Source organism: Girardinichthys multiradiatus, chromosome 3 (assembly GCF_021462225.1).
Source record: "Girardinichthys multiradiatus isolate DD_20200921_A chromosome 3, DD_fGirMul_XY1, whole genome shotgun sequence".
NCBI lineage: Eukaryota > Metazoa > Chordata > Actinopteri > Cyprinodontiformes > Goodeidae > Girardinichthys > Girardinichthys multiradiatus.
Window position 1 is genome coordinate 31,144,032 of NC_061796.1, and position 24,001 is coordinate 31,168,032.

At 40.8% G+C, this 24,001-nt stretch overlaps 1 protein-coding gene across 1 annotated transcript; it reads left to right on the forward strand.

The window, feature by feature from the left end:
- The first annotated feature begins 65 nt into the window (after nt 1-65).
- plekhg6 (pleckstrin homology domain containing, family G (with RhoGef domain) member 6) lies at nt 66-23,984 on the forward strand. The gene is made up of 15 exons (XM_047357880.1): nt 66-121; nt 2,967-3,174; nt 3,796-3,933; nt 4,196-4,333; nt 4,563-4,658; nt 4,760-4,810; nt 5,057-5,206; nt 6,431-6,541; nt 8,767-8,916; nt 9,004-9,138; nt 11,121-11,240; nt 11,335-11,467; nt 11,570-11,685; nt 18,345-19,876; nt 23,472-23,984. The coding sequence occupies exons 1-15, from the start codon at nt 102-104 to the stop codon at nt 23,650-23,652; spliced, it is 3,279 nt and encodes a 1,092-aa protein (XP_047213836.1). The 5' UTR covers nt 66-101; the 3' UTR covers nt 23,653-23,984.
- The last annotated feature ends 17 nt before the right edge of the window (nt 23,985-24,001 follow it).

Below are 24,001 nucleotides of genomic sequence, written 5' to 3' on the forward strand. Positions count from 1 at the left end.
AGTGCTCAGGTGAAAGAAAGAGAGGGAGGGACTGAACAGGCCAGAGAGGCAGGAGAGGAGGAGGAAGCCAACAGAAACCAAAGATGACTGCGTGAAGCAAAATGGATTCAACCAAGCACAGGTAAAATCTGAGATCTTTTGGATTATTGGGAGTAAACTATTGTAAAAAAGGGGGTATTGTATGGTTTGTTTTCCTCATATTAAACCACATTCATGTTAGTTAGTGTAGAATCACAGACTCTTATTTTGCATTTGATGGATTAGTTTACAGAGGCTTTAAAACCCTGAAGAGACTTGCATTAATTGAGCTTTATTAATGAATTAAAGCACTACAAATCCAATATAATGATATATTCAAGATGTTTTCACAGTGTTTTACAGATTACTGTGCCTGTAAACAGGTATTACACTGATGAAGTAACTTGGTCAATCCTTTGAAGTTTGACAGCACAACAGGAGCTTGTTAATGCAGTGTACATGTCTTCATTATGTGTTCTTGTGAAAGTGTTTTTGCTTCTACAATAATTTCTCACACTGTACAAATATCAGCATAAATACTACTTAAATACTTTGTTTCAAAAGTAATGAATCATTTTATTTTAAGCCGCTGCATTTAGCTACCTTGGTGTAAAAGTAGCTCTTTTATTTTGCATAAATAGTTTGCTAAGATACAGTGGATAAATGAAAACTGAGAGGCTGCGAGTTAATTACTGGTGTCACACCACAATCAGCACATTTGTGTAACTGGATCTGGAGCTCTGTGAAACTACTGGTGTCCAGTTATAAAAGCGTCTGTAAAATCAGTTTAAATATACTGTTATTTGTTGATATAATTAGAGAGGCAAGCATATGTCTGTGAGTTATTTCCTCTCGTTTCAGGACAGATTGGTATCTCTTTGCCCTACTTCTGTTTTCCTGTTCCAGTGTTATTATCTGGCTTGATTTACATTTACTTCTCCCATAATACAACAAAATTGTACTTTTTTAGTACAATGTTTTGGGTTCTAGGAGCTTACAGGATAAGTATTTTTTTCTGTTTCTCATTGAATGGTAAATTATCTGAACTTATATAGCACATTTCTAGTCATCACTCAAGCTGTTTTTACAGTTTTCACCCAGACCCATGCTCACACATTTATACACTGATGTGGAGATCGGTTAGAAACTTGCCCAAGAAGTCACAACCTGCTGTTTGCCCGACATCTACTCATAACCACAGCTGCCCCCCTTTTAGAAGGGGGGTTCTTTTGAAATTACTTTAAAGTTGTAGCTGATTTAAGGCTGTTCATGGGCATACAATTAAAGTTTTAAACAGAAATCCCATAGGATCTCTCTGCATGCATGATAAATAAATCTGCCTACAGCGAAACAACTCAGTACAGCAATTTATTAAAAACTCCTCTATTAAATAGTAACAATGTACCAGCTGACTTGTGACCTTGCAGAGTTTCTGGTCCAGTCACATAGTCCACTTGTCCAAGTCAATTGTCAAAGTTCCCCCTGAATGCACTCATTTAGGCTGAACAAACATCATCATTGCACGCTTTGTCAAGTAGAGTCTAACATGAAATGTTGATCCTGTGTTAATTTTTCATGGAATAGGAGCTACAAACTAGTCTAGGCTTTAGATGGTGCCAGTGTAAATAAAACAGGAAAATTGTGTTATTTAATATATTGTCTTGTGCAACTAATTATCACACATGGCTTTACCGTGCAGTATGAGAGAACAGAAAGTTATATAAGGTCATCTGCCGGTACTAAAATATTTAGGTTTAGTCATATTCAATACAGTCTGATGCAAATTTATATAAGTCCCTGTCTTAATGGTGCACACGATGGTAGGAGGCAACAGAGGGTTGACATTACCACAAGAATACCTATTACTCTATTTGTATATACTGCACTGTGTAATAGGTATATATTGCTTCCAAGGAGCCAAACCTTGATCTTTAGCAAAAGGTCTCCAGACTGTCCGAAGGTCTTTTAATGTTTTCTTTGGACCTCGGCTGCTTTTTGGAGTATTTTCAATAAAATATTTTATTCTTTATTAGACTAATTAACTCTTTCCATTTCATTAGGCATAAAACGGCTTCTAAACCCACAGGAGGAACCAGTGTGGTGTTTACACATGAAAGAATAGTAACTTTTGCCTTAAGCAGCCTGTCACAAAGATGCATTTCTTTGGTTGAAGTTTGAAACATATAAGGATAATACAAAAATGAAATAGTATTTTCCCATCAATGAGGTGATTCCATAGCAGCTATGAGAAGAAAACCTATATAAAACAGATGATCAATTTAAAAATGACATCTCTCAGATTCTGTGTCAGATCTTTGTTGGATTTCTTTCTTTTTTAAAAAGCATGCCTTTCACATATGGTTTAACTTTTGTAGATAGTTGTTAAAATAATTTAATCTATACATTTTATTTGAAATACTGAAATACAAAACTCAAAAGGTCAAGCAATGAAAACATTGACAGTTTGAGCCATCACTGCTGTTGTGAACATGTTTGTTTAACTGCCCAACAAGCAATCCCCGCCACCCATTCAGAGTGTGTAGATAGTTACTTTTAGGGTTGACACTTCTTCTTTTGTCCTCCACTTGGTCCACTTTCTTCATTTAATGACCACAGAATGCAAAATACAATGTCCTGTCAAACACAAGGACTGGGCTGAAAATGCATAAAAAGGCAGTCTAAAGAAAAAAGTTGAAAGACTTTCAGGACAATTGTATCTTTTTAGGTGGTCTTCACATTTTCAAGAAATTATTTATCCTTTATTAAAAGTTTTATTGCAACAATCTGTTTTTAAGTCTTCAGATTTGCACGGAAACTGTAAGCAGACATAAGAGTTGTAACAAACCATACAACCACCCAGTATTCATTTTTGACTCGCCAGATAAATAAATACCATATCTTGACACACCACATTCTGTCAATAAGTAACCCTGTGTGCCTGTCCTCAGCCTGGCCCTGAAAATGCCGTATGTAAACGGAGAATTCGAGTCAGTGATGAAAGAGATGGTGCAAAGACGAGACAGTCTGAATGGTGAGAAGCAAAAGGACGCAGAAACCAGAGAGACAGATGTTGTTGATGGGCTAACAACAGCTGCAGACAAAATCCACCACAGGGGGTCTGCAGAGAAAAACAAGTACAGCACGATCGGCTACCAGGCAAGTAGAAAAACAGCTTTTTACTTGCATATCTGCAACCTTTTCTGTTCAGTTTGATGGAAATTTTTTACTTACATATCAGCCACACATTGTGATCCCCTTCTGAGTATTTAACATATTGTATGATTTATGGGAAAATGGATGATGCAATCATTCTATTCTAAAAGTTTTTTGTGTTATTAAATAAAATATATTCCTTTGGTTTCATTATTCTATTTGTTTCTCGTGAGATATAATAAATGTTAGCATTTCTGAAAAAAAATTGTGTTGAAATGTTTTTCATTCTGTGAAGAAGATATCATATAAACTGTAAAAATCGGCTTCATTTTATTTAAAATATACAACTTGCACAGTCAGGCTGCACTTTATTCTTAATCTAATCAGTAAATAGAACAAACAATAATAAAGTATGACTAACCTCCGCTGGGTTTTTGCAAAGTGCTTTTCCTTTTGTTGAAGCAGCCAGTGGTATCTTTGTAGGACCTGCAGGGACCCACAGCTAATTTGGGAGAACTATTAGTAGTACACTCTTCAAATCTGGCCTTTTAACCAAAATGCAAAAGTTATCTACAGCTTATAACCCACTTAAAACAAACTTTATTTTTTTTTTGCTTTTTCTAGAGGAGAACCAAGCAGAAGGTTGTGACTGACTTTGCAACTCTGAGTAAAGGATCTTCATCAGGAGCCAAATCCAGAACTCCGCTGAAACAGGTCTTTAACAGCGTCGTCAGCCAGGGAGTGTCTGAGAAAACGTCTGAGGTATTGTTCTTTACTCTTGTTCATCAGGCTGCATTTCTCACAAACCATGAGACAGATACAGACCTGCTCCAATCGTATCCACCCACACAAACATTTTCATCAGTGCAGCGCTACCTGTTTTGCTCCACTGGTTTTCTTTTTATGTAACCACAAAAATTCATAACATCCTTTACCTTCACGGGAACTGCTGATGCTCTTTAACATAAAGCTTTTCATGCTTTTCTGCGCTGTCCTGTGTAATTTTTTCCCCACGACGTGGCAGGAGCGAGGTCAGCTGGATTTGTTAATCAGAGATCTGGAGGCCTTTGTTGTTCCTGCTAGCCTGAAATGGATCTGGAAGGAGGAAAGCCAGGGAACAGCACTGGAGAACAGCTGGACAGATTTGGTGAAGTCTTACTCAGTAAGAGACACATTCTTGTTTTATTGTATTTGCTTTTCACCCATACACTGCATAGTAGATTTGCAGAAAATATGTTTTAGTTCCTGAAATTACTGAAGTCTGTTTTCCTGCAGATAAAGGAGCATATGGTATCCCGCATATCCTTATTGTAAAATGTCAGCTCGGGGTGTGCATCGCACGCATTCCCCAAATATCATTAACTGACATCTCTTTGAACTCTCTGCTTCAGACAATGCCAAAGAAGCAGAGACACCAACAGGCGGCGCTGTGGGAGTTTGTACAGACTGAGCTGATCTACATCAACAAGCTGAAAATCATCAAAGACGTAGGATGTCACTCTCGAGCTTCTATTGTTAAAATGTATGTCAGAGCTGTAGAGGGATTTTCTACAGGATGTTTAACAAATCTACGTCTCCCTTTTCACAGTTGGTTATTGCTGCTCTGGTCCACCTGAACCAGCATGACCTTCTCATGGAGGTTAGTCTGCAAAGCATGCGAGCTTGAATTAACTGGAATGTCACACATATATTAAATTATGCAAAGTTTCCGTTGTTCTGCATAGCAGCAAGATGCACAGCTTGAGCTGAAAAAAAAAACACAGACATGAGCGAAGCTGAACATTTGGCCCCACAATGTTTCCACTGAGAAGATGGAAAATATCACAAGGCCGGATAGTTAAAATGTAACTCTGTTATTATTATTTTTTTATTCCACTTCCTCCAGGTGACCCCCGAGCCACTTTTCTCCAACCTGCCCTCCATTTTGCAAGCTCACCAGCTGTTCTGGCAGGAGGTGGTTTATCCCATGTTACAGGAAGTACGAATAACAGGCCAACCTTTTAACCCCATGAGGCTGGAGGCTGGTTGCCTGCAGGTATGAGCTTGATTGAATAATGCTCCTGCCCATCGGTTATGTAATGACCTACTCCCACACAGTAACTTTTCTGCAACTTACCTGCAGTAGAGAAGGAGTATTTGTTTCGAGAAACAGAAAAAAGCTTACCGAGGAGTCAAGCTAAGAGCTCTCTGGAGTAGGATATGTTCGAAAGGAGATTTCTGCCATCTTAAAACCACTTTAATGTAAAAAAAAATTATAATTCTAGTATTTTATGCAAAGTCTATTTCTTAAAATTATAAAATATATGTATTTTAGGAGCTACACCCTGAAAAGTTTGAGAATCCCTGATCTATAGTATAAAACATGTTTTCACTGTATGAGCTAAAGGGGGGGTGAGGTCCTTGCAGAGTTTTTCAAACTCAACCAATACTATTTTTTGTTATATTCATTAAATGCAACATACCTGAGGACTCCCACAATTTTCAATCTATAAACATATCAATCAACAAGTTCTTTGATGTATTTTTTTAAATAAAAAAAGATTGATAAAGCTTAGGGTTTATGTCTTGATGCATGTGTGGGGATAATCTTGTAAACGCTTTGTTTTCATCTGTATTTAAAACTACTACCTCTATCAAAGAATCTGCAGCATATTTTTTCACATTTATGATTTTAGGAATTATGTCACTAATTTCTAAGAAACTGCAGACACTGGAGATGCTTTAGGATGGCAGAAAATTGTTTTGGACTTGGATTTATCAAAACTGAGATTGCTCCGACAGTTTTCTACTGTTGATAACAACTTAACAGAAACCCATTTTAACAAAATTTCAAACTATCTTTTAGGAGTTATCTAAAAGGTTTGCTTCCATCATCCTGTACAACAAATAAATAAACACACAAATAAGTATTTTATGTGTATTTTGTCTAAGAAATAAAGAAAGATTAGTTTGTATTTGAATATAAAATGCAGTAATAGGGTTTATGTTGCATTTGTGCAAGTTGCATACAAAATCAGATTTGTATACTTTGCAAACATCCTCGCATTAAAGACAAATTTAAAGTTAAGATTATACTTTCTTTTGTAGAGACATATGGATGAAAAAAGCTCATGAATGCTTCATGATCAATACATTACCTGACTTTGCTGCCTTTTAGGCCTAACCAACAACAGTATTGTAGTGTATAAATTATAAAGAAGTACAGAGGCAATACCAACATTTAAATGCACATATGAGTTGTCTTCTGCTTTTGCACTAGTTCCACGAGCGCTTCTTTGTTTACCATCATTACTGCTGGGAGGAGAAAAACAACCTAGACTTCACACGCAGGCAGATGGAGAGCAACCCACATTTCGTTGCTTTTGTGCAGGTACGGTGTATCTAAACGCAACACTAGCCATGAGAGGATGAATAGTCACACTGGCACTTTTGGAGAGAAAAAATTAAGTGAATTGTAGACTATGTTGTCATTGTATACAAAAATCAATGAAATGAAATAGGCATCAGTGGTGAACTTACTTAGTTCATAAACATCAGACTAAAAACACAATAAATAAATATCTAAAATAAATATAAATAAATGAAAGTTCTTGTGCATGAAGCCCTTGCTTGCAATGAGCCAGGCAGCAAGCTCACACATCTTTGGCTAAAGGTCACATCATAAAAATGCAGTGAAAGTGACAAGTTGTGAAAAGAGGGGTTTACAGTTCTTGTGGCCCAATGCTAGAAGCTGTTTTCCAGGCTTTTTGTTCTGCTCTTCAGGCTTCTGAAGCTCTTCCATGATGGCAGTAATGAGAACAGATAGTGTTCATGGCGGGAGCAATCCTGAAGAACTGTCTTGGTTCTGTGATTACATTGACAATGGGAGAAATCCAGGGAGGGCAGGGAGCAACCAACAATCTCTTTTGCTGTGGTCACCACCCTCTGTATGTTTTTCCTGTCACCTGCTGTTGAGCTGGCATACCAGGCTGTTAAACAGTATAACAAAACATGTTCAATAGTAGAGTGGTGGAAAGTAACCAGCAGCTTCCTCTTCAACTCTCTGGTTATAGGCTGGATGTTAACCTTCCAGGTTAGGTTGTCAGTGCAAGTCTGAACTGGAGACCCTCTCCACCAGGACTCCATTGATGGAAAGGGGGTGCAGTTCCTCTCTCTTTTTCCTGGAGTCTATTACAGTTTATTTTAACTGGTTAATGCTCAGTGATAGATTACTCAGAGAACACACAGACAGCCTCTCACTTTCCGAGAGAAAAACTCCCACACTAAACAAGTCTTATTTTAGTGAGATCCATTTCTAAGTCTGGTAATTGTGGTACTTTGATTTGTGACATTTTTGTAACCTCAATATGAGAGCCTTTATGCCCAGCACACCACCTTTTACTCCCCTATCTTCTCCAAATGATTCAGATTTCTAGATCTCCATCATATAGGTGGGAAACGGGACTTCAGGACCTGAATTGGCATGACAGAGATACTTTTTCTGGTGAAAAGAAACAGTTGTATTGGACTACAGTTATTTTTTGTACCTGTGTCACACCTTTACTCTTTTCAGCTTTAGCTTTGACACTTTTAGTTTCCAGACAAAACCTTTACTTTAGCAGGAAATGGTAACTTGTAGGTGTTAAAAGGTGGCCCAAGAGACACAAGCAAGAACAGCTTACTTAGCTAGTTTTAAAGTTTTTTGTTTGTTTGTTTTGGCCATTTTTGTTAGAGGTTCGAGATATTCTAAAAGCCGAACAAACAAGTGCATCTTAATAAGAGACAATATAATTGAAAAGTAAATTTACTTCCGGTAAATCAATTCCAAAAGTGTATATTATACATTAATTACTCACAGAGTAATGTATTCCAAGCTTTTATTTCCGTTAATTTTGCATGTAAAATTATTTTCATCTGAAAAGAGGACTTTGGACCACTGAACAGTCCAGTTCTATTGTCTCTTTTGCCAATGTTGATATCTTCTGATGTTGTTTCTAGCCTAACACAAGGCATTTGACAGCGGTGGCTGTCCTGGATACGCCTGTGTGTGGTGGCTGCAGTCCACGACTGGGGAATCTCCCCCAAACTCTAGGATGGGCTTTGCTTCATAATATGCAAAAGACTGTGTTTAGCCTTTTTTCTGTCTGACTTTTTCCTTCTACTCAACTTTTAGATAATATAAATAGATACAGCAATTTGTGAACAGTAGCAATAAGCTTTCACTGCTTACCCTCCTTGTGGAGGGTGCCCCTGATTGCCTGCTGATTAAGTCAGTCTTCCTTATGATTGTGAAACATGACTTTTCTCTATTTGAAAAATTCAAAGTTTTATTGGCCTTTTGAAATATTCTAACTTTCTGGGAAAGAGACTTTTTATGCTTTCATTAGCTGGAAGCCATAATCTTAAAAATGAACAGAAATAATCACCTGAAATTGAGATGCACCTGTACACGCTGATGTTAAGTGTTCGTAAATATTTAAAGCTGCATAAGGAAGCTTATTTATTTATGATTATTTGAGAGGTTATACAGAAACTAACTGCAAGGATACTCATAAGGAAAGGTTAGCATTTTCAATAGATCTAAGATAATATTTTTTGTGTTTTTGACTTGTCCAGTGGGTGGAAAAACACCCTCAGTGTGAGCGGATGCGGCTTGGAGACATGCAGGCCAAACCACATCAGAGGATTACAAAGTATCCCCTGCTGCTCAAAGCTGTGCTGAAAGAAACCCAGGAGACTCTCACGCAACAGGCCCTCAGAGCGATGGTAAGGAATTTGATTTAGCATTACTAATGCCACTGCAAGTGCTGTATTTACCTCACACCACATGTCTTTCTTCTTGCTTTTTCCCAGTTAACCACTGTGAACAGCTTTTTAGAAAGTATCAATGGTTCCATGCAGCTGAAAGATGAGCGGCTCGCACTGTCCGTCTCTGCACAGAGGTTAGAGGGATATGCAGTGGAGGGAATAAATGATGAAGTCGACAAGGTAAAAAGGCTTTTTTGTGAGGATTTTCTGTAAATATTTTATTACCATTTATATATTTTGTTTTATTATTAGAGTTCTTTTGCTTTTGTGTTTCTGGAGTTGCTTTATAAACCTTTGTCATGGTTTTGTGTTGTGTTGAGTTGTCTATTTCTTTTGTTATTTTGTGATACTTTACAAGTATATTGTTTGAGCTTTAGTTAATTTTTGATTTTCAGTATTATACACTTTATAGCTGGTTTGCCCCTTTTTGTCTTTATTATTAATTTGAATTCAGTCCCCTTGTGGTTGCTGGTGGATATAGCAACAAGCTTCAGCAAAGATGTTAATACCTTATTAGCTTTGAAAACATAACACTGCTGAAAATGATCTTCACTTGCTGTTGTTGTATAGGTCCAAGACAACATTAATACTGCAACAGGAAGTCAAAAGTAGAGGGTTAAAACTTCCATTCACAACTGGCTTAAAAGTTGTGGGATTTTTTTATTATGCCTGAATTAATTTTTAATGTGGCAATGGTTTAGGGAGATATTTATAGCAATATTGACTTGTTTTCAATGTTCTTGTTAAGGACATTGATTTAATATGGCCTGTTATTAGCCACCGGAGCTGCACAACATATTAAATCACAACGGTCATCACAATCACTATGTGTGCCATATTGCAATTGGAAAAGGATACTTTCATGCAATAATTATAGGATATCATATTCCCGATGCCATGCCTGCGAATTGTGCATGGCAATCATATCTTTGGCCTGCTGTTTGGACTTTCCCCACCCTCAGTGCTCACACTTGGTGTAATATTTTAACCATTTAAATGTTGTAAAATAGGTCACCAGTCTGCGATGGACTGGCAACCTGTCCAGGATGTACCCCGCCTCCCGCCCGTAGACTGCTGGAGATAGGCACCAGCTTCCCCGCAACCCACTATGGAAGAAGCGGTAGAAAATGACTGACAATAAAAAATGTTTTTTTTTTGTTGTGAAATATAATACTTCAATAGATCATAACATTAAAAGCTATATTCAACTTATCAAATTGATTCCCTGAGTACAGAGGAATTTAAATTAATATTCCTATGCCCCTAACAAAACATTTTATAAAGCTAAAAACCAGAACAAATTCCTAGAAAGTTTTAGGACCTTTTTATGTGGAGTTTAAATGCAAATTCAACATGGAAGACTCTCCACCCCGCCACGTCCAATCACTCCTCACTGGTTGCTCCAATCAACGACAGGTCCGCACTCCTCCTCGGCCAATCATCTCCCAGGGCATCACTTTTAAAGACCCTCTGCATGGAAAATACCGCTCTCCTGCTGAGCTTCAACCCTCCTCCACCCCTTCTCCACCATAGGCTCCCAACTCCTTCCATACCAAGGCCTACGCCACCACCAGGTGCTAATCCCAGGGGGAAGACGTACCTAATCATAATCCTAAAATGTTAATTCAAACCTACTTCATCCTCAGTGTTTACGCCTCCCTCAGGGGTCCAAGCACCAAAGAAATAATCTTTCATTAATAAATTCTCTAACCGTCTTCTTGTTGTTTCTCCGTTATGTGAGTCTTTCCAGGTTGAAATAATGTTTAAAGCATCCTGATTAAATAAAACTGGGCAGGACATATAGTGGCTCTTTGGATTATTTTTGGATTGCTGTTTGCTTTTCTGATTTCCTGTGATGTTTCTTGTCATTTTATTTGTTTTTCAGCTGCGTGTTTCTATGTTTAATGTTTATTTGTTGGGCTTTTATTGACCCTCCAACCAAAAAAATCTAAAGTAATATAAAAGGCACACCACTGCACTGGATAGACAGCTTAGAAAACAGCAGAGAACTTCATTGAAATTGATTCAAGTAACAAACTACTAACGACTAACAAATGTTTTTTCAATTTCTGTCCTGTCATAAAAAAATATTCAAGAATATAAAAGACCAAGAGTTTAATTCAAATAATAAATCTACTGTTGCTGTTCTGCTGTTTTGACAGTTTGTCCGAGATATCTGCCAATTTGATCTGACATGCCCCATCAAAGGAGTGGGTTGCAACGTTGTACGTAAGCTGCTGCTGGAGGAGAACCTGAAATTACGAGGCAGAAAGGACAGCAAGGTGAATATAGTTTATCGTGGCAGGTTTTGTTCTCCAAACATTTCAGTAAAGACTTGATAGAAATATGTGTTTACTTGCTCATGATGTACTGCAGGTGGAGGTGGTGGCTCTCCTGTTTTCAGACGTTCTACTTCTGACTAAAGTCCAGAAAAAAGCGGAGCGGCTAAAAGTGGTTCGACCTCCTCTGGCGCTGGACAGAACGAACTGCGTTCCACTGAAAGATGGCTGTGGGTAGCATTAGAAATAAGACTATTAAATTCTCAAGTTTTGCATAAATCTGTAAAAACAATCCCTGAACCACAAATCCCACGTTTTCCCATTTCTCTCAGATTCCTTTGTTCTGGTGGAGGTAGGTGAGCTTCAATGCATGATGAATGTTCTCATCCTTGTGACCAGCACCACTGAGAGTCGCTCCACATGGGTCGACACCATCCAGAGAGCAAAGGTAAAATCCAGCTTTTTAACCAAATCTTTAAACTTTGCTTTGGTCTAACCTACCATGAACATTGTTACTTTAGAAATGATGTTTTTAAATATCCAAAGAACCACTACATTAAATACAGAGATCAGGGTGCATACAGTTTGCACTCAAACAACAGCTCCTCATGATTTTGCTCAGGCATTTTTGTTAATATAGTGATGAATTTCTAGAACTGAGAATCTCAAGATTATATAACTTCCTTCATGACTAACATCTTTAGTACCTAGTAGAGCATTGCCAGACACCCACATGCATCGAGCAGCAATCCACAGGAACCTTAGCCCACTCCTCGTGGGCAAAGGCCTCCAGTTCAATAACCTTCTTTGGTTTATGTGCCGCAACCAACTTTCTCAAATCCCACCAAAGAGTTCAAATGAAGTGCAAGTCAGTTGACTATGATGGTCACTTTGGTATCGTTCAGGACATCTTCTGAAATAAAACCCTGGATGGAGTTAGAATTGTTGTCATGTTTGAAGGTCCAGTAACACCCGAGCTTCTGCCTTCTCACAGACTGCATGACATTTTCTCCCAGAATCTTCAAATAGCAATTTGAATCCATCTTTCCAGTTCCAGAAGAAGCAAACCACCAGAGCAGCCTTGAGCCACCACCATGCTTTGCTATAGGCTTGGAGTTATTTTTAGCGTATGCTTCATTCTTCCTCTTCCAGATGTGATGCTGATCCAGAATCCTGAAAAATCTTTAAATGATCGCTCTGCAGAACAGAATCCCAAGACCTCTTTGGCTTATTTATATACAGAAGTTGTTGTCAAATTAAATCAGACTTTTCTTGTTCTTCTGGATCACTAGTGGTAAATGTATTTGACTTTGAGTATGGAGCTCTTCAGGTTTTGGTATGTCTTGAGGTCAATACATACTTGAACAAGAAGAATGTGTTCTCTCTCCCAGGACTCCAGTAACAAAATGACATCTTTCTGTCCTTGCATTCTTGGTTTGGGAGTTCATGCAGCTTCATTTCTTGACACAAATTCTGGGTAGAACTTTTTTTCTTGTGTGGTTTCTGATAAATATTGTGTTATTGGTCTCATATATGAAGTGTCCGTGGTTACTGTACTAAAATATACTGCAGTGGTAGGGCCCTATCAGGACGTCCTTGTGAACTATAAAATATACTTGTACTCGTCGTCTTCCGCTTATCCGGGACCGGGTCACAGGGGCAGCAGACTCAGCAGAGACACCCAGACGTCCCTCTCTCCAGACACCTCCTCCAGCTCCTCCGGGGGGAGCCCAAGGCGTTCCCAGGCCAGCCGAGAGACATAGTGCCTCCAGCGTGTCCTGGGCCGTCCCCTGGGCCTCCTCCCGGTGGGACGTGCCTGGAACACCTCCCGAGGAAGGCGTCCAGGAGGCATCCGGTATAGATGCCCGAGCCACCTCAATTGGCTCCTCTCGATGTGGAGGAGCAGCGGCTCTACTCCGAGCCCCTCCCGGATGGTCGAGCTCCTCACCCTATCTCTAAGGGAGTGCCTGGCCACCCTATGGAGGAAGCTCATTTCAGCCGCTTGTCTCTCGTTCTCGTTCTTTTGGTCATGACCCAAAGTTCATGGCTATAGGTGAGGGCATGAACGTAGACCGACCGGTAAATCGAGAGCTGCGCTTTTCGGCTCAGCTCTCTCTTCACCACAATGGACCGGCACAGTGTCCCCATTACTGCGGCAGCCGCACCGATCCGTCTGTCGATCTCCCGCTCCATTCTTCCCTCACTCGTGAACAAGACCCCGAGATACTTGAACTCCTCCACTTGAGGCAGGAACTCCCCTCCAACCGGAAGAGGACAAGCCACCCTTTTCCGGTCGAGTACCATGGCCTCTGACTTGGAGGAGCTGATCTTCATCCCTGCTGCTTCACACTCGGCTGCGAACCGCCACAGCGCATGCTGTAGGTCTTGGCTAGAGGGGGCCAGCAGGACCACGCCATCTGCAAAAAGAAGAGACGAAATCCACTGGTCCCCAAACCAGACCCCCTCTGGCCCTTGGCTGCGCCTAAAAATCCTGTCCATAAAAGTTATGAATAGGACCGGTGACAAATGGCAGCCCTGCCGGAGTCCAACATGCACCGGGAACAGGTCTGACTTAGTGCCGGCAATGCGGACCAAACTCCTGCTCCGCTCGTACAGGGACCGGAAGGCCCCTAATAAAGGGCCCCCGATTCCATACTCCTGGAGCACCCCCCACAGGGCACCACGAGGGACACAGTTGAATGCTTTCTCCAGGTCCACAAAACACATGTGAACCAGTTGGGCAAACTCCCATGAACCCTCGAGTACCCTGTAGAGGGTATAGAGCTGGTCCAGTGTTCCACAGCCGGGACGAAAACCTCCTGAAGCCGAGGTTTGACTATCTATACTATATACTATATACTATATATATATATATATATATATCTACTATACTCAGGGCGGATCTCATCCACCCCCGAAGCCCTGCCACCGCGGAGCTTTTTAACCACCTCGGTGAGTTCAGCCTGGGAGATGAAAGAGCCCGACCCCGAGTCCCCAGCCTCTGTTTCCACCAGGGAATGTGTGATGGCAGGATCCTTGAAGTACTCCTTCTATCGCCCGATAATGTCCTCAGTCGAGGTCAGCAGCCTCCCACCCCCACAGTGTTGAGGCGCCGGACAGTTTGCCAGAATCGCTTCGAGGCCAACCGGTAGTCCATCTCCATGGCCTCACCGAACTCCTCCCAGGCCCGAGTTTTTGCCTCTGCCACAGCCCGGGCCGCAGCACGCTTGGCCTCACGGTACCCGTCAGCCACCTCAGGAGTCCCACAAGCCAACCACAGCTGATAGGACTCCTTCTTCAGCTTGACAGCATCCCTTACTGCCGGTGTCCACCACCGGGTTCTGGGATTGCCTCCGCGACAGGCACCGCAGACCTTACAGCTGCAGCTACGGGCAGCAGCATCGACAATAGATGCGGAGAACATGGTCCACTCGGACTCTATGTCTCCAACATCCCCCAGAATCTGGTCAAAGCTCTCCCGGAGGTGGGAGTTGAATACATCCCTGGCCGAGGGCTCCGCCAGGCGTTCCTAGCAGACCCTCACTATGTGCTTGGGCCTGCCAAGTCCATCCGGCTTTCTCCTCCCCCAGCGGATCCAACTCACCACCAGGTGGTGATCAGTGGACAGCTCAGCCCCTCTCTTCATCCGAGTGTCCAAAACATGCGGCCGAAGGTCTGATGTTACGACAACAAAGTCGATCATTGACCTCCTGCCTAGGGTGTCCTGGTGCCAAGTGCACTGATGGACACCCTTATGTTTGAACATGGTGTTCATTATGGACAATCTGTGACTAGCACAGAAGTCCAATAACAAAACACCACTCGGATTCCGATCGGGGAGGCCATTCCTCCCGATCACACCTCTCCAGGTGTCACTGTCACTTCCCACGTGGGTGTTGAAGTCCCCCAGCAGAATAATGGAGTCCTTGGGAGGGGCACTATCCTGCACCCCCGACAAGGACACCAAGAAGGCCGGGTACTCCGCACTACTGCTCGGCCCGTAGGCCGAGACTACAGTCAGAGACCTATCCCCAACCCGAATACGCAGGGATGCAACCCTCTCATCCACTGGGGTAAACCCCAACACGAGATTGAGCTGGGGGGAAACCATCAAACCCCCCCCAGCTCGTCGCCTCTCTCCGCGGGCCACTCCAGAGTAGAAGAGAGCCCAGCCTCTCTCGAGGAGATGGGTTCCAGAGCCCACGCCATGCGTGGAGGCGAGCCTGGCTATTTCTACTCAATATCTCTCGATTTCCCACACAAGCTCAGGCTCCTTCCCCCCCAGCGAGGTGACATTCCACATCCCTAGAGCCAGCCTAAGCATCCGGGGATTGGACCGCTAAGGTCTCCACCTTCGTCCGCCACCCAATCCTCTTTGCACCGGTCCCTCACGGTTCCCCCTGCAGGTGATGGGCCCACTGGGGGATGGCCTTGCATCTCTCGTTCGGGCTTGGCCCGGCCGGGTCCCGCGAGGAGCAAACCGGCCACCAGGCACTCTCCGGCGAGTCCCCACCCCAGGCCTGGCTCCAGGGTGGGACCCCGGCTCCGCCGTACCGGGCGACGTCACGTGCCTCGATATATTAGTCCTCATGAGGGATTCTTGAACCACTCTTTGTCTGACCTGTCACCTAGAGCCTGTTTGCCATGGGAGACCCTACCAGGGGCATTTAAGCCCCAGACAACATAGCCTCCAGGATCATTTGAGCACTCAAACCCCTCCACCACGTTAAGTTGGCGGTTCAAGGAGGGGTATAAAATATCCTGTCTAGAAAAAAACCTTGTTCTTGTTCTTGCCACATCGAAAAACAAAAGAACATAATAATCTGTTTTACACTGCATGGGTAGCATCAACATATGTTAAATGTCATATCAGCCTCATTAAATAAAATTATATTTTTATATAAATAATAAATATCTGTCTATCTGAAGGATTAATACTCTTTTTCAGGGAAACTAAATTCCATGAAAGGGATAAGAGGAATATGTTTGTATGTTTAACAATCACAATATTACTAGTTCAGTTATAAAGTGAATGATGATATTGGATCTAGTCACTAAGTAAATCATTATGTACTATTCAATTCAGTTTTATTTATATAGTGGCAATTCACAACACATGTCGTCTCAAGGCACTTCACAAAGGGTTTGGAATGGTGCGGGGTTGTTGGGGAGGTTAGATTGAACTACTGAGCATTAGAGTTTGGCCGTTTTAGAATGGGCTATGTGTAGGGTTACTAAGTAAAATAATAAACTGATAAAGTTTGTCCATGTAGAGCCCACTGGTGGCCATTGTTATACTAAAAACCACAAGGACTGGGGATACATCTCCCTGTCAGACTGATTATAACCATTGGAAAAGAGAAGGGGTCATGCAGGTAGCAGAAATGGAGGGTGTGTTTGCACCTCAACCATAACTGAGCCGGTTTAGGCTAAACCTGACTCCCCCTTACTCCAACCAACAGGGAGGGAGGAAGGCAGAGGTAAAAATAATTGGAGAGTGTTGTTTCCTGTTGCATTGTGTGAAAGGTGGGTAACTTTAAAATGCGCTAAGTCAATTCAATTGAATCATATAGATTTTAAGTCAGGTACATACATTCCAATTAATAACTAACCATTGAACAGTGCAGTTAGATTCAGTTATTTATTCAAATTGGATAAAAGGTTTTTCTATTTAAGAAAACCCAGCAGATTGCATTGAGTCAGTGACTTGTAGCATTCACTCCTCCTGGATGAGCATGTAGCGACATTGGACAGTTACTGGCGTTGACTTTGCAGCAATCCCTCATACTGAGCATGCATGTAGCGACAGTGGAGAGGAAAAACTCCCTTTTAACAGGAAGAAACCTCCAGCAGAACCAGGCTCAGTGTGAGCGGCCATCTGCCACGACTAACTGGGGGTTTGAGAGAACAGAGCTGAGAAGGAAAAAAAAAGAGCACAGAAGCAGAACACAGAAGCACCAATCCAGGAGTACGTTCTATGGTAGGGAAAAGTTAATGTTAATGGATGTAGCTCCTTTAGTGGCTTCATCTAGGAAGAAAAAGACAGATAAACTCTGAGCCAGTTTTCAAGTTTAGAGTATGAGAGAAAGCACATACAGTTGGTCACAGTAAAAGCTCGGTCAGTAGCTTTGTCTAGGAGAAAAATAGGGTTAAACACTGAAAGACAGGGCCAGGTGTATCATTGGTAGAATGTGAGCATTAAGTTGTTGGCAGCAGAAGCTTGGACGATGCCCCTCTCCAGGAAGGTGTTAAAGGTAGATACAGAGTCAGCCCAGCTGTAGCTTCTAGGTAGAGAAAAGAGAGAGAACATAAAGTTAAAAGCTGAAATAACAGCAAATAATGCAAAATTGGAGAGTAGTATGAAACTATAAATAGTCTCACTATAATAATAATTAATTAATTAATTAATTACCTAGACCTCTGTCTGCCTTGCAAAGATTGTATTTTAATGTATGCATATTGTAAATACAATTCATTTATTATTACTTGTCTTATGTTAATAAAGTACCTATTCTATTCTATTTTATTCTATTAATTTTGTTTCTATTTTATTCTATTTTATTCTTTTTACTTGCAATGAAACAATTAAATCAAAGGTCTAGGTATTTATGGTGTTTTATCCCAAGTGCAGCCAATGTCACTAATGAAGCCCGTGATTGGTTGCAGATTTAGCTTTAACTTTTTAAGCTGATATTGTATTATATATGTCTTGTAAACACCCAGAAAATTTTTTATTTTGTGAGTAAACTTTATTTGCAGGGGAGTTGAATATTTTAGTTGCACTGGTATGTATCACTGTAGCAAAGATCCAGAAGTGTCCCCCAGTTACTTCCCTTCACAAAATGAACAATGAATATTTAAATTTCTCTTTTTGCACTCATTTTTCTGTTACCTACAACAGTTGCTCCGTTTAGTCTGAAGATCCTTGTAAAACAAGTTATTAAAAAAACGAAGTACAGCTTTTCTAAAAAGGCCCTGGACAGTAAAAATAGGCTGGGGGTGCTGCACTAAAATCCTAACAACTATCAGCTCAACCTAATTTATGCAGTTAAAAATAACAAACAAACTCAATGTCAAACTCTTCTTTGTTCGCTGTTATGTCATCAGGAAACACTCTTGACCCTGAGAAGGCAAGAGAACAACAGACTGGACAACGTGAGGTTACATCAGCTGGAGTCCAAGCCTGCTGGAGACATCAACAATGATGACATAGACATAGAAGAACAACCTCTCGTGCAGTCAAAACCAGAAAGTTATATTAATGAACTTACTGATGTATTAAATAAAAAACAGACCGTTTACGGATCTGAGGCAGCCGATCAGGATCATCCATCAGATCAGATTTCCCCTATCAACCCTGGATTACCTCCTAGGAACCCCCATCACGGCAGCAAAGCCTATAAATCAGTACGTAAGAACATCCCGACTCGACAGCCAGAATTTAAAGGACATGAGTGGATGGAAATGGGAACAGGGAGAGAACAGGGTGGAAAACAAATTGAGGAAGATGAGAACATTGTTGAAACTCAGATGACAAACAAACAAAGTAGAATGTCGAAACGCTGGGGGCCGTATATTTCTCAACCTAATCATTACACTCAAAATGAGGCTGCTGGTCCAGGAAGATACACTTCAACTAGACCACCCAGTCATCGAATAGAACTCCCAGATGTCGACTACCCGACAGATGAGGAGAGCACTTCACAAGTTCCTCACGAGCCAATTATCATGTCCAGGCAGCAGCTTGCAAGACCATCAGTAGAAAAACGAATATTAACAAGGAGCAGCTCAGATATTCAGCTCGTGACGCAAAAAGACAGGAAAAACTCTTTCTCCAGTCAGTTTGGAGACATGGATACGGAAACTACTCTTGATGCTGCAGGCTTCCCCCAAAACTTAAAGTCTCCTGGGTTACAGAGGAGGAGGCCAGGCAGCACCAGTCAGGGACCCCCAACTCCAACATACAAGCAGTTCCTCCATGAGCCGAACCAAACTCTGACCTCCCCAAACAGTTCTTTAAATTCAGAGTCTGAGCACAGCTTACAACCAAAGAGAAACTCCCTTCCTTCTATGTTCAGTCCAGGCACCCAGCAGGGGATCAACCTGGGCTCCCAGAGGTCAACCAAAAGCAAGACTCCAAATCCAAGCTTAAAGTACTCCTCGGATGTTGAAGCCTTTTCTGAATCTGAGCTGCCACAAACCAAATTCATGGACAAAAAGCCCAAATTTAAAGACTTCAGGAGTTCCTCCAGTCCCAACATACTCAACACAGGAGGTCAGGGGCCGCGTAGACCCTCTGATAGCTCGTCCACATCACACAAAGAAGAGAAAAGTCCCAGCTCAGGATACAACCCAAATGAACAAACGTCATGTGTGGAGGGAGTTTTAGAAAGAGCTATAGAAAGGGCAAAAGACAAAAGTGGAATAAAAAGAGGCCGACAGGTAAAAACAGTCCCCCTAAGGTCAGGGGCCCTGCGTCCTTCCTCCCCATTCAACAATGCCTCATCGCCCACACCCAGTGATGGAGGCAATGAGACAGATTTGGAGGAGGTGGCGCTGATTAGACCCAGAGTCCTCACAGTGAGCACAGGATGGAAGGAGCAGTTGGTCGACGGCGATGAGGACGACAAGAGGAACAGGTTAGTAGGAAGCAATACTCCTTTTTTAAACATATACTTTAAATCATGTTGTCATAGCAACAAGAGGAACTTTATGCACGCATGTATACACAGAAATCCAAACGTATTCATACCTTTTTAGTTTTTGTGACATTTTAACAAGCTTGAATGTACTTCATTGGGATTTTATGTAATAGATCATCACAAAGCAGTGCATAATTGTGAACTGATAATGATACATGATTAAAAAAATTATTTTGAATATGAAACTAAAATGTGTAGGTTACATATTTATTCAGCCCTGTTTATTCTCTTAGGCCTGAATAAAATCCAGCACAGACAAGTGCCTTCAGAAATCACCTAATTAGTAAATAGTCGATTTAAATTCAGCTTTTCTGTGAGGTCTCAGAGGGGCGTTAGAGAACATTAGTGAACAAACAGCATCATGAAGATCAAGCAACACATCAGATAGGTCAGGGATGAAGTCGTGGAGAAGTTCAAAGTTCCAAGCTTTGTACATGTTACAGATTGCTGTTCAACCTGCCGTAAGAGAACTGAAAAAGTAAGGCAAGACTGCAAACCTACCAAAATGTGAAAACCGAGAGGCCAGGCTAGGGGAGCTTTAATTAGAGAAGCAACCAAGTAGTTCATGGTAACTTTGAAGGAAATGAAGAGATTAACAGTTCAGGTACAGAGCAATGCTGGAAGCAAACCAGGCTGCAAAAGATTGGAGACTTGAGCTGTGATTTGTCTTCCAACAGGACAACAGCCCCAAACAACAGCCAGCACTGCAATGGAATGGCTTGGAGTACAGCATATTCATGTATTAGAATGTCCCAGGTCAAAGTTCAGACCCAAATCCAATTGAGGATCTGTGGCAAGACTTTATCAAGGAAGGCTTTCCACTAAATCTAGACTCAGTTTGAGCTATTTTGGGCAAATATTTTAGTTTGTTGATGTGCAAAGCTGGTAGAGAGATACTCCAAAAGACTTGTAACTAATTGCAACAAAAGGTGGCTCCTCAGAGTTTTGACTCAGGGAAGCTGAAAAATGCAAATGCAAATGCAAGCTACAAATTATTTAAAAGGTCTTGTCAATTTTTAAAAATATGTATAATTTTCCTTCCAGTGTACAATTATTCCTAGCTTTAGCTTTCTGACTGATGTCTCGAGGTGTTTAATAGACTTTAATATTTACACATAATGTTCTTTACTCATGATGCCATCTATTTTGTGAAGTTTCTTAGCAGCAAAACACCCCCATAACAAGATGCGGCCACTCTCATACTTCACAGTTGAGATGGTGTTTCCAGGCTTGGAAGTTTTCTTTTTTTCCTCCAAATATAAAAATGTTCATCATGTTCAACACTTCAGTTTTAACCTCATCGCCATCAAGACACGTCTCCAAAAAATTAAGAACACGATGAAAAGAAATGGACAGATTAGTGGTTAAACCTCAAATGTGTGCATGAGAAAATAAATAAGTTTTAAAACAAAAAAGATAAAAGTATTACAAGAGCTACAACCCCGATTATAAATAGCAACAAAATTGCTTTCTTGGCAGACCTTAATTGATCTGTATTCTTCATCTGCAGTGGAAACCACAGCTTAGAATAAAAATAATCTATTGCATCAAGATTTCCATTGGCCTCAGCATGTACAGACACTCTGTGGTGATGTTTGAGCATCATGGCCTGAAACCTTTGCATAACTGGTGTTTATCTGATGAAAACTGCACTAATGCATGCTCAGCATCCTAACTCTGATATTTACACTGATGCTTTAGATCATCTGTAAATTCGCACTTTGTGTTGCAAATTACTGAATACATCTGGGTAATGGGCACAGTACAGAGTCAAAATTAATCTGCAATAATCTGCCTCACCCCACACAGGCCCAGTGTAACTGAAAGCAAAAACAGCCTGATCTCCCTATTCTCAGCAGCAAGCAGGGGGCACCTACTCATTGTAAGGGGGTGTCAACTACCCATTGACTGCACATGCAGTTAGTGGGTCCAGAATAGAAATATTGTCAGGATGTGTGGTTCTTGGAGCTGATCCCAAATGCAGACAGGCAGGCAGAAGCAGAACGGTGAGTTGAAAAAAGTGTTCAACAAAAATTAAAAGCAAAAACTTACAGCTTGGCATGAGAAGTCCTGAATAACGTTGCAATAAACAGGCATAGAGCATGAGCATTGGCATAAACAGATTAGAATAAACCACCGGGGAACCAAGAGAACTAGGGAGTATGAATACTGCATGGCACAGGTGAAGCAGGGAGGCTGATTGGCATGGCTCAAGTGGACTGAATGACGGTGATACAAGAATAAGTAGGAAACTAAACCTGAAGGAATGAACTAATAAAGTCTCACCTGGAGAACAAACAATAAGGGCTATAGGCAAGACCTAAAAAATAAAACTAGACCTGAAAAACTACCAGATGCTTCTCCTCACTGTGCCATGCTTGGTTAATGTAGTCATGCAACAAAAACATATGAAAACAGTTACGGAATAACTGTGCAGACAAGGTTATAACATATTACAATTGTGTGTTTGACCAATTGCAATAATTACATTTTTCTTCTGATGTATTGCTATGACGGAGAATGTTTTGAATCAGTTTGGACTGTTTTCATTTGTTTTAACAATTAGTTACTGTAACTGTGTACCTCAGTATAACAGCTTTTTTACCCATTTATTTCACAGTGTGCCAGATAGCAGTCTGTGGATCAAAACATTTGACCCAAACAGCTGTTAGCAAATAGTTGTTATTTTCTGCTCCGGGTTACTGCTGTTAGGTAGCTGTTATTTTGGCAATGACTTGTTACCAAAATTTAATTTCTGCACTGTCAACTAGTATGTATTTGACTGCTGGAGCATTTTGTAAAATTTATTTCTCAATCTGTCAGCCTGTCTGGTACTGAAATGAGTTTTCAGGGAGGCGTTGGCCGGTAATCTACAGAGTGATATGTGAGAATGGAAAATTAGAAATTGCTGCCTTGCTCATGTTTCTAACCACAGCACTCGGTGAGCATCCTGAAGTCCTCAATAACAGGCTGAATAGGTTTAGTTTGTTCCCAGACACATTTATATAATGAATCTGTTTTATTTATAAAATGGGGGATGTTTTTATACTTTAAACTGTTTCCTTCTTTGGTTAATAAATGTTGTTGCGTGATTTGCATCAGTAGTTGCTGATGGTGAATATTTTCTACCAAAATCTAAAGGTTTGCATCATTAAACGACTTGAATGGTGTTAAGGCCTCCGTGCATTTATATGTAAGCACAGTTTAAATGTCTTTATTTCATTTTATTTAATCGTAAAACACCTGATTTAAAAACTGAAGTGATTTTTTGTTTCAACGTCGATGTACATACAATTACCTAGAAAAACAGTGCTTTGGGAAAGTATTTATACTCCTTGAATTATTTTACACATTGTTAATCGTTAAAACCATACATGGTTTTAAAACCTTTTATAAAAATTTAAATCTGAAAAGTGTGGCATGCAAATTTATCCTCTTACACCAGTAATTTTCACCACTCTTATACAATAAAATTCTGAGTCGATACAACAATCTGTTTTAATAACTTGTTCCCATCTCTTGTTTGTTTCAGTAACTCCGTTTCCTATGGCGTAAACGTGGACTGGACAGGCTGGTGCTTCGATGACGACGAAGTCATGGATCACTTGACCCCCAGAGGGGAAGGATTTCTGGAGGGATTTAGCCGATCTCTGGCCAACTGGGGTCTCAACCGAAGTCTAGAGCAAGACGACGGAGAATGCAGTCAGGTGTAAATGTGTAACGTGAGGTTCAGTGACCAATCTGAAGTCAGTTTTGTTAATTTAGTAAATAATAAATAAAGTGGGAATGCAGATAAAAAAAATATTATGTAGTTTTGGTTGCACAAGCAGATGCAGAAGACATTTCTTCCGTATCTAAATTTATAAGCGAAGGTAAATTTGTAAAATATTGTAATATATTCAGAATCATAAATATACTATATATTTTACCATTTTTAAAATGTTGATTAATTCTATATTTTATTTATAGCAGCCTCATGAAAGTCTTCTCATTCAGCAGAAGAATTCTGTACAATTCTGTACCAATAAAACCAACTTTATTTCTGTTAAGTGCAATTTATTT

Coding starts and splice junctions, on each gene's coding strand:
- plekhg6 (XM_047357880.1), top strand. CDS start 102: ATGGATTCAACCAAGCACAG. Junction 4,334..4,562: donor ATTTGGTGAAGTCTTACTCA/GTAAGAGACACA, acceptor TCTCTGCTTCAG/ACAATGCCAAAGAAGCAGAG. Junction 11,468..11,569: donor CGTTCCACTGAAAGATGGCT/GTGGGTAGCATT, acceptor CATTTCTCTCAG/ATTCCTTTGTTCTGGTGGAG.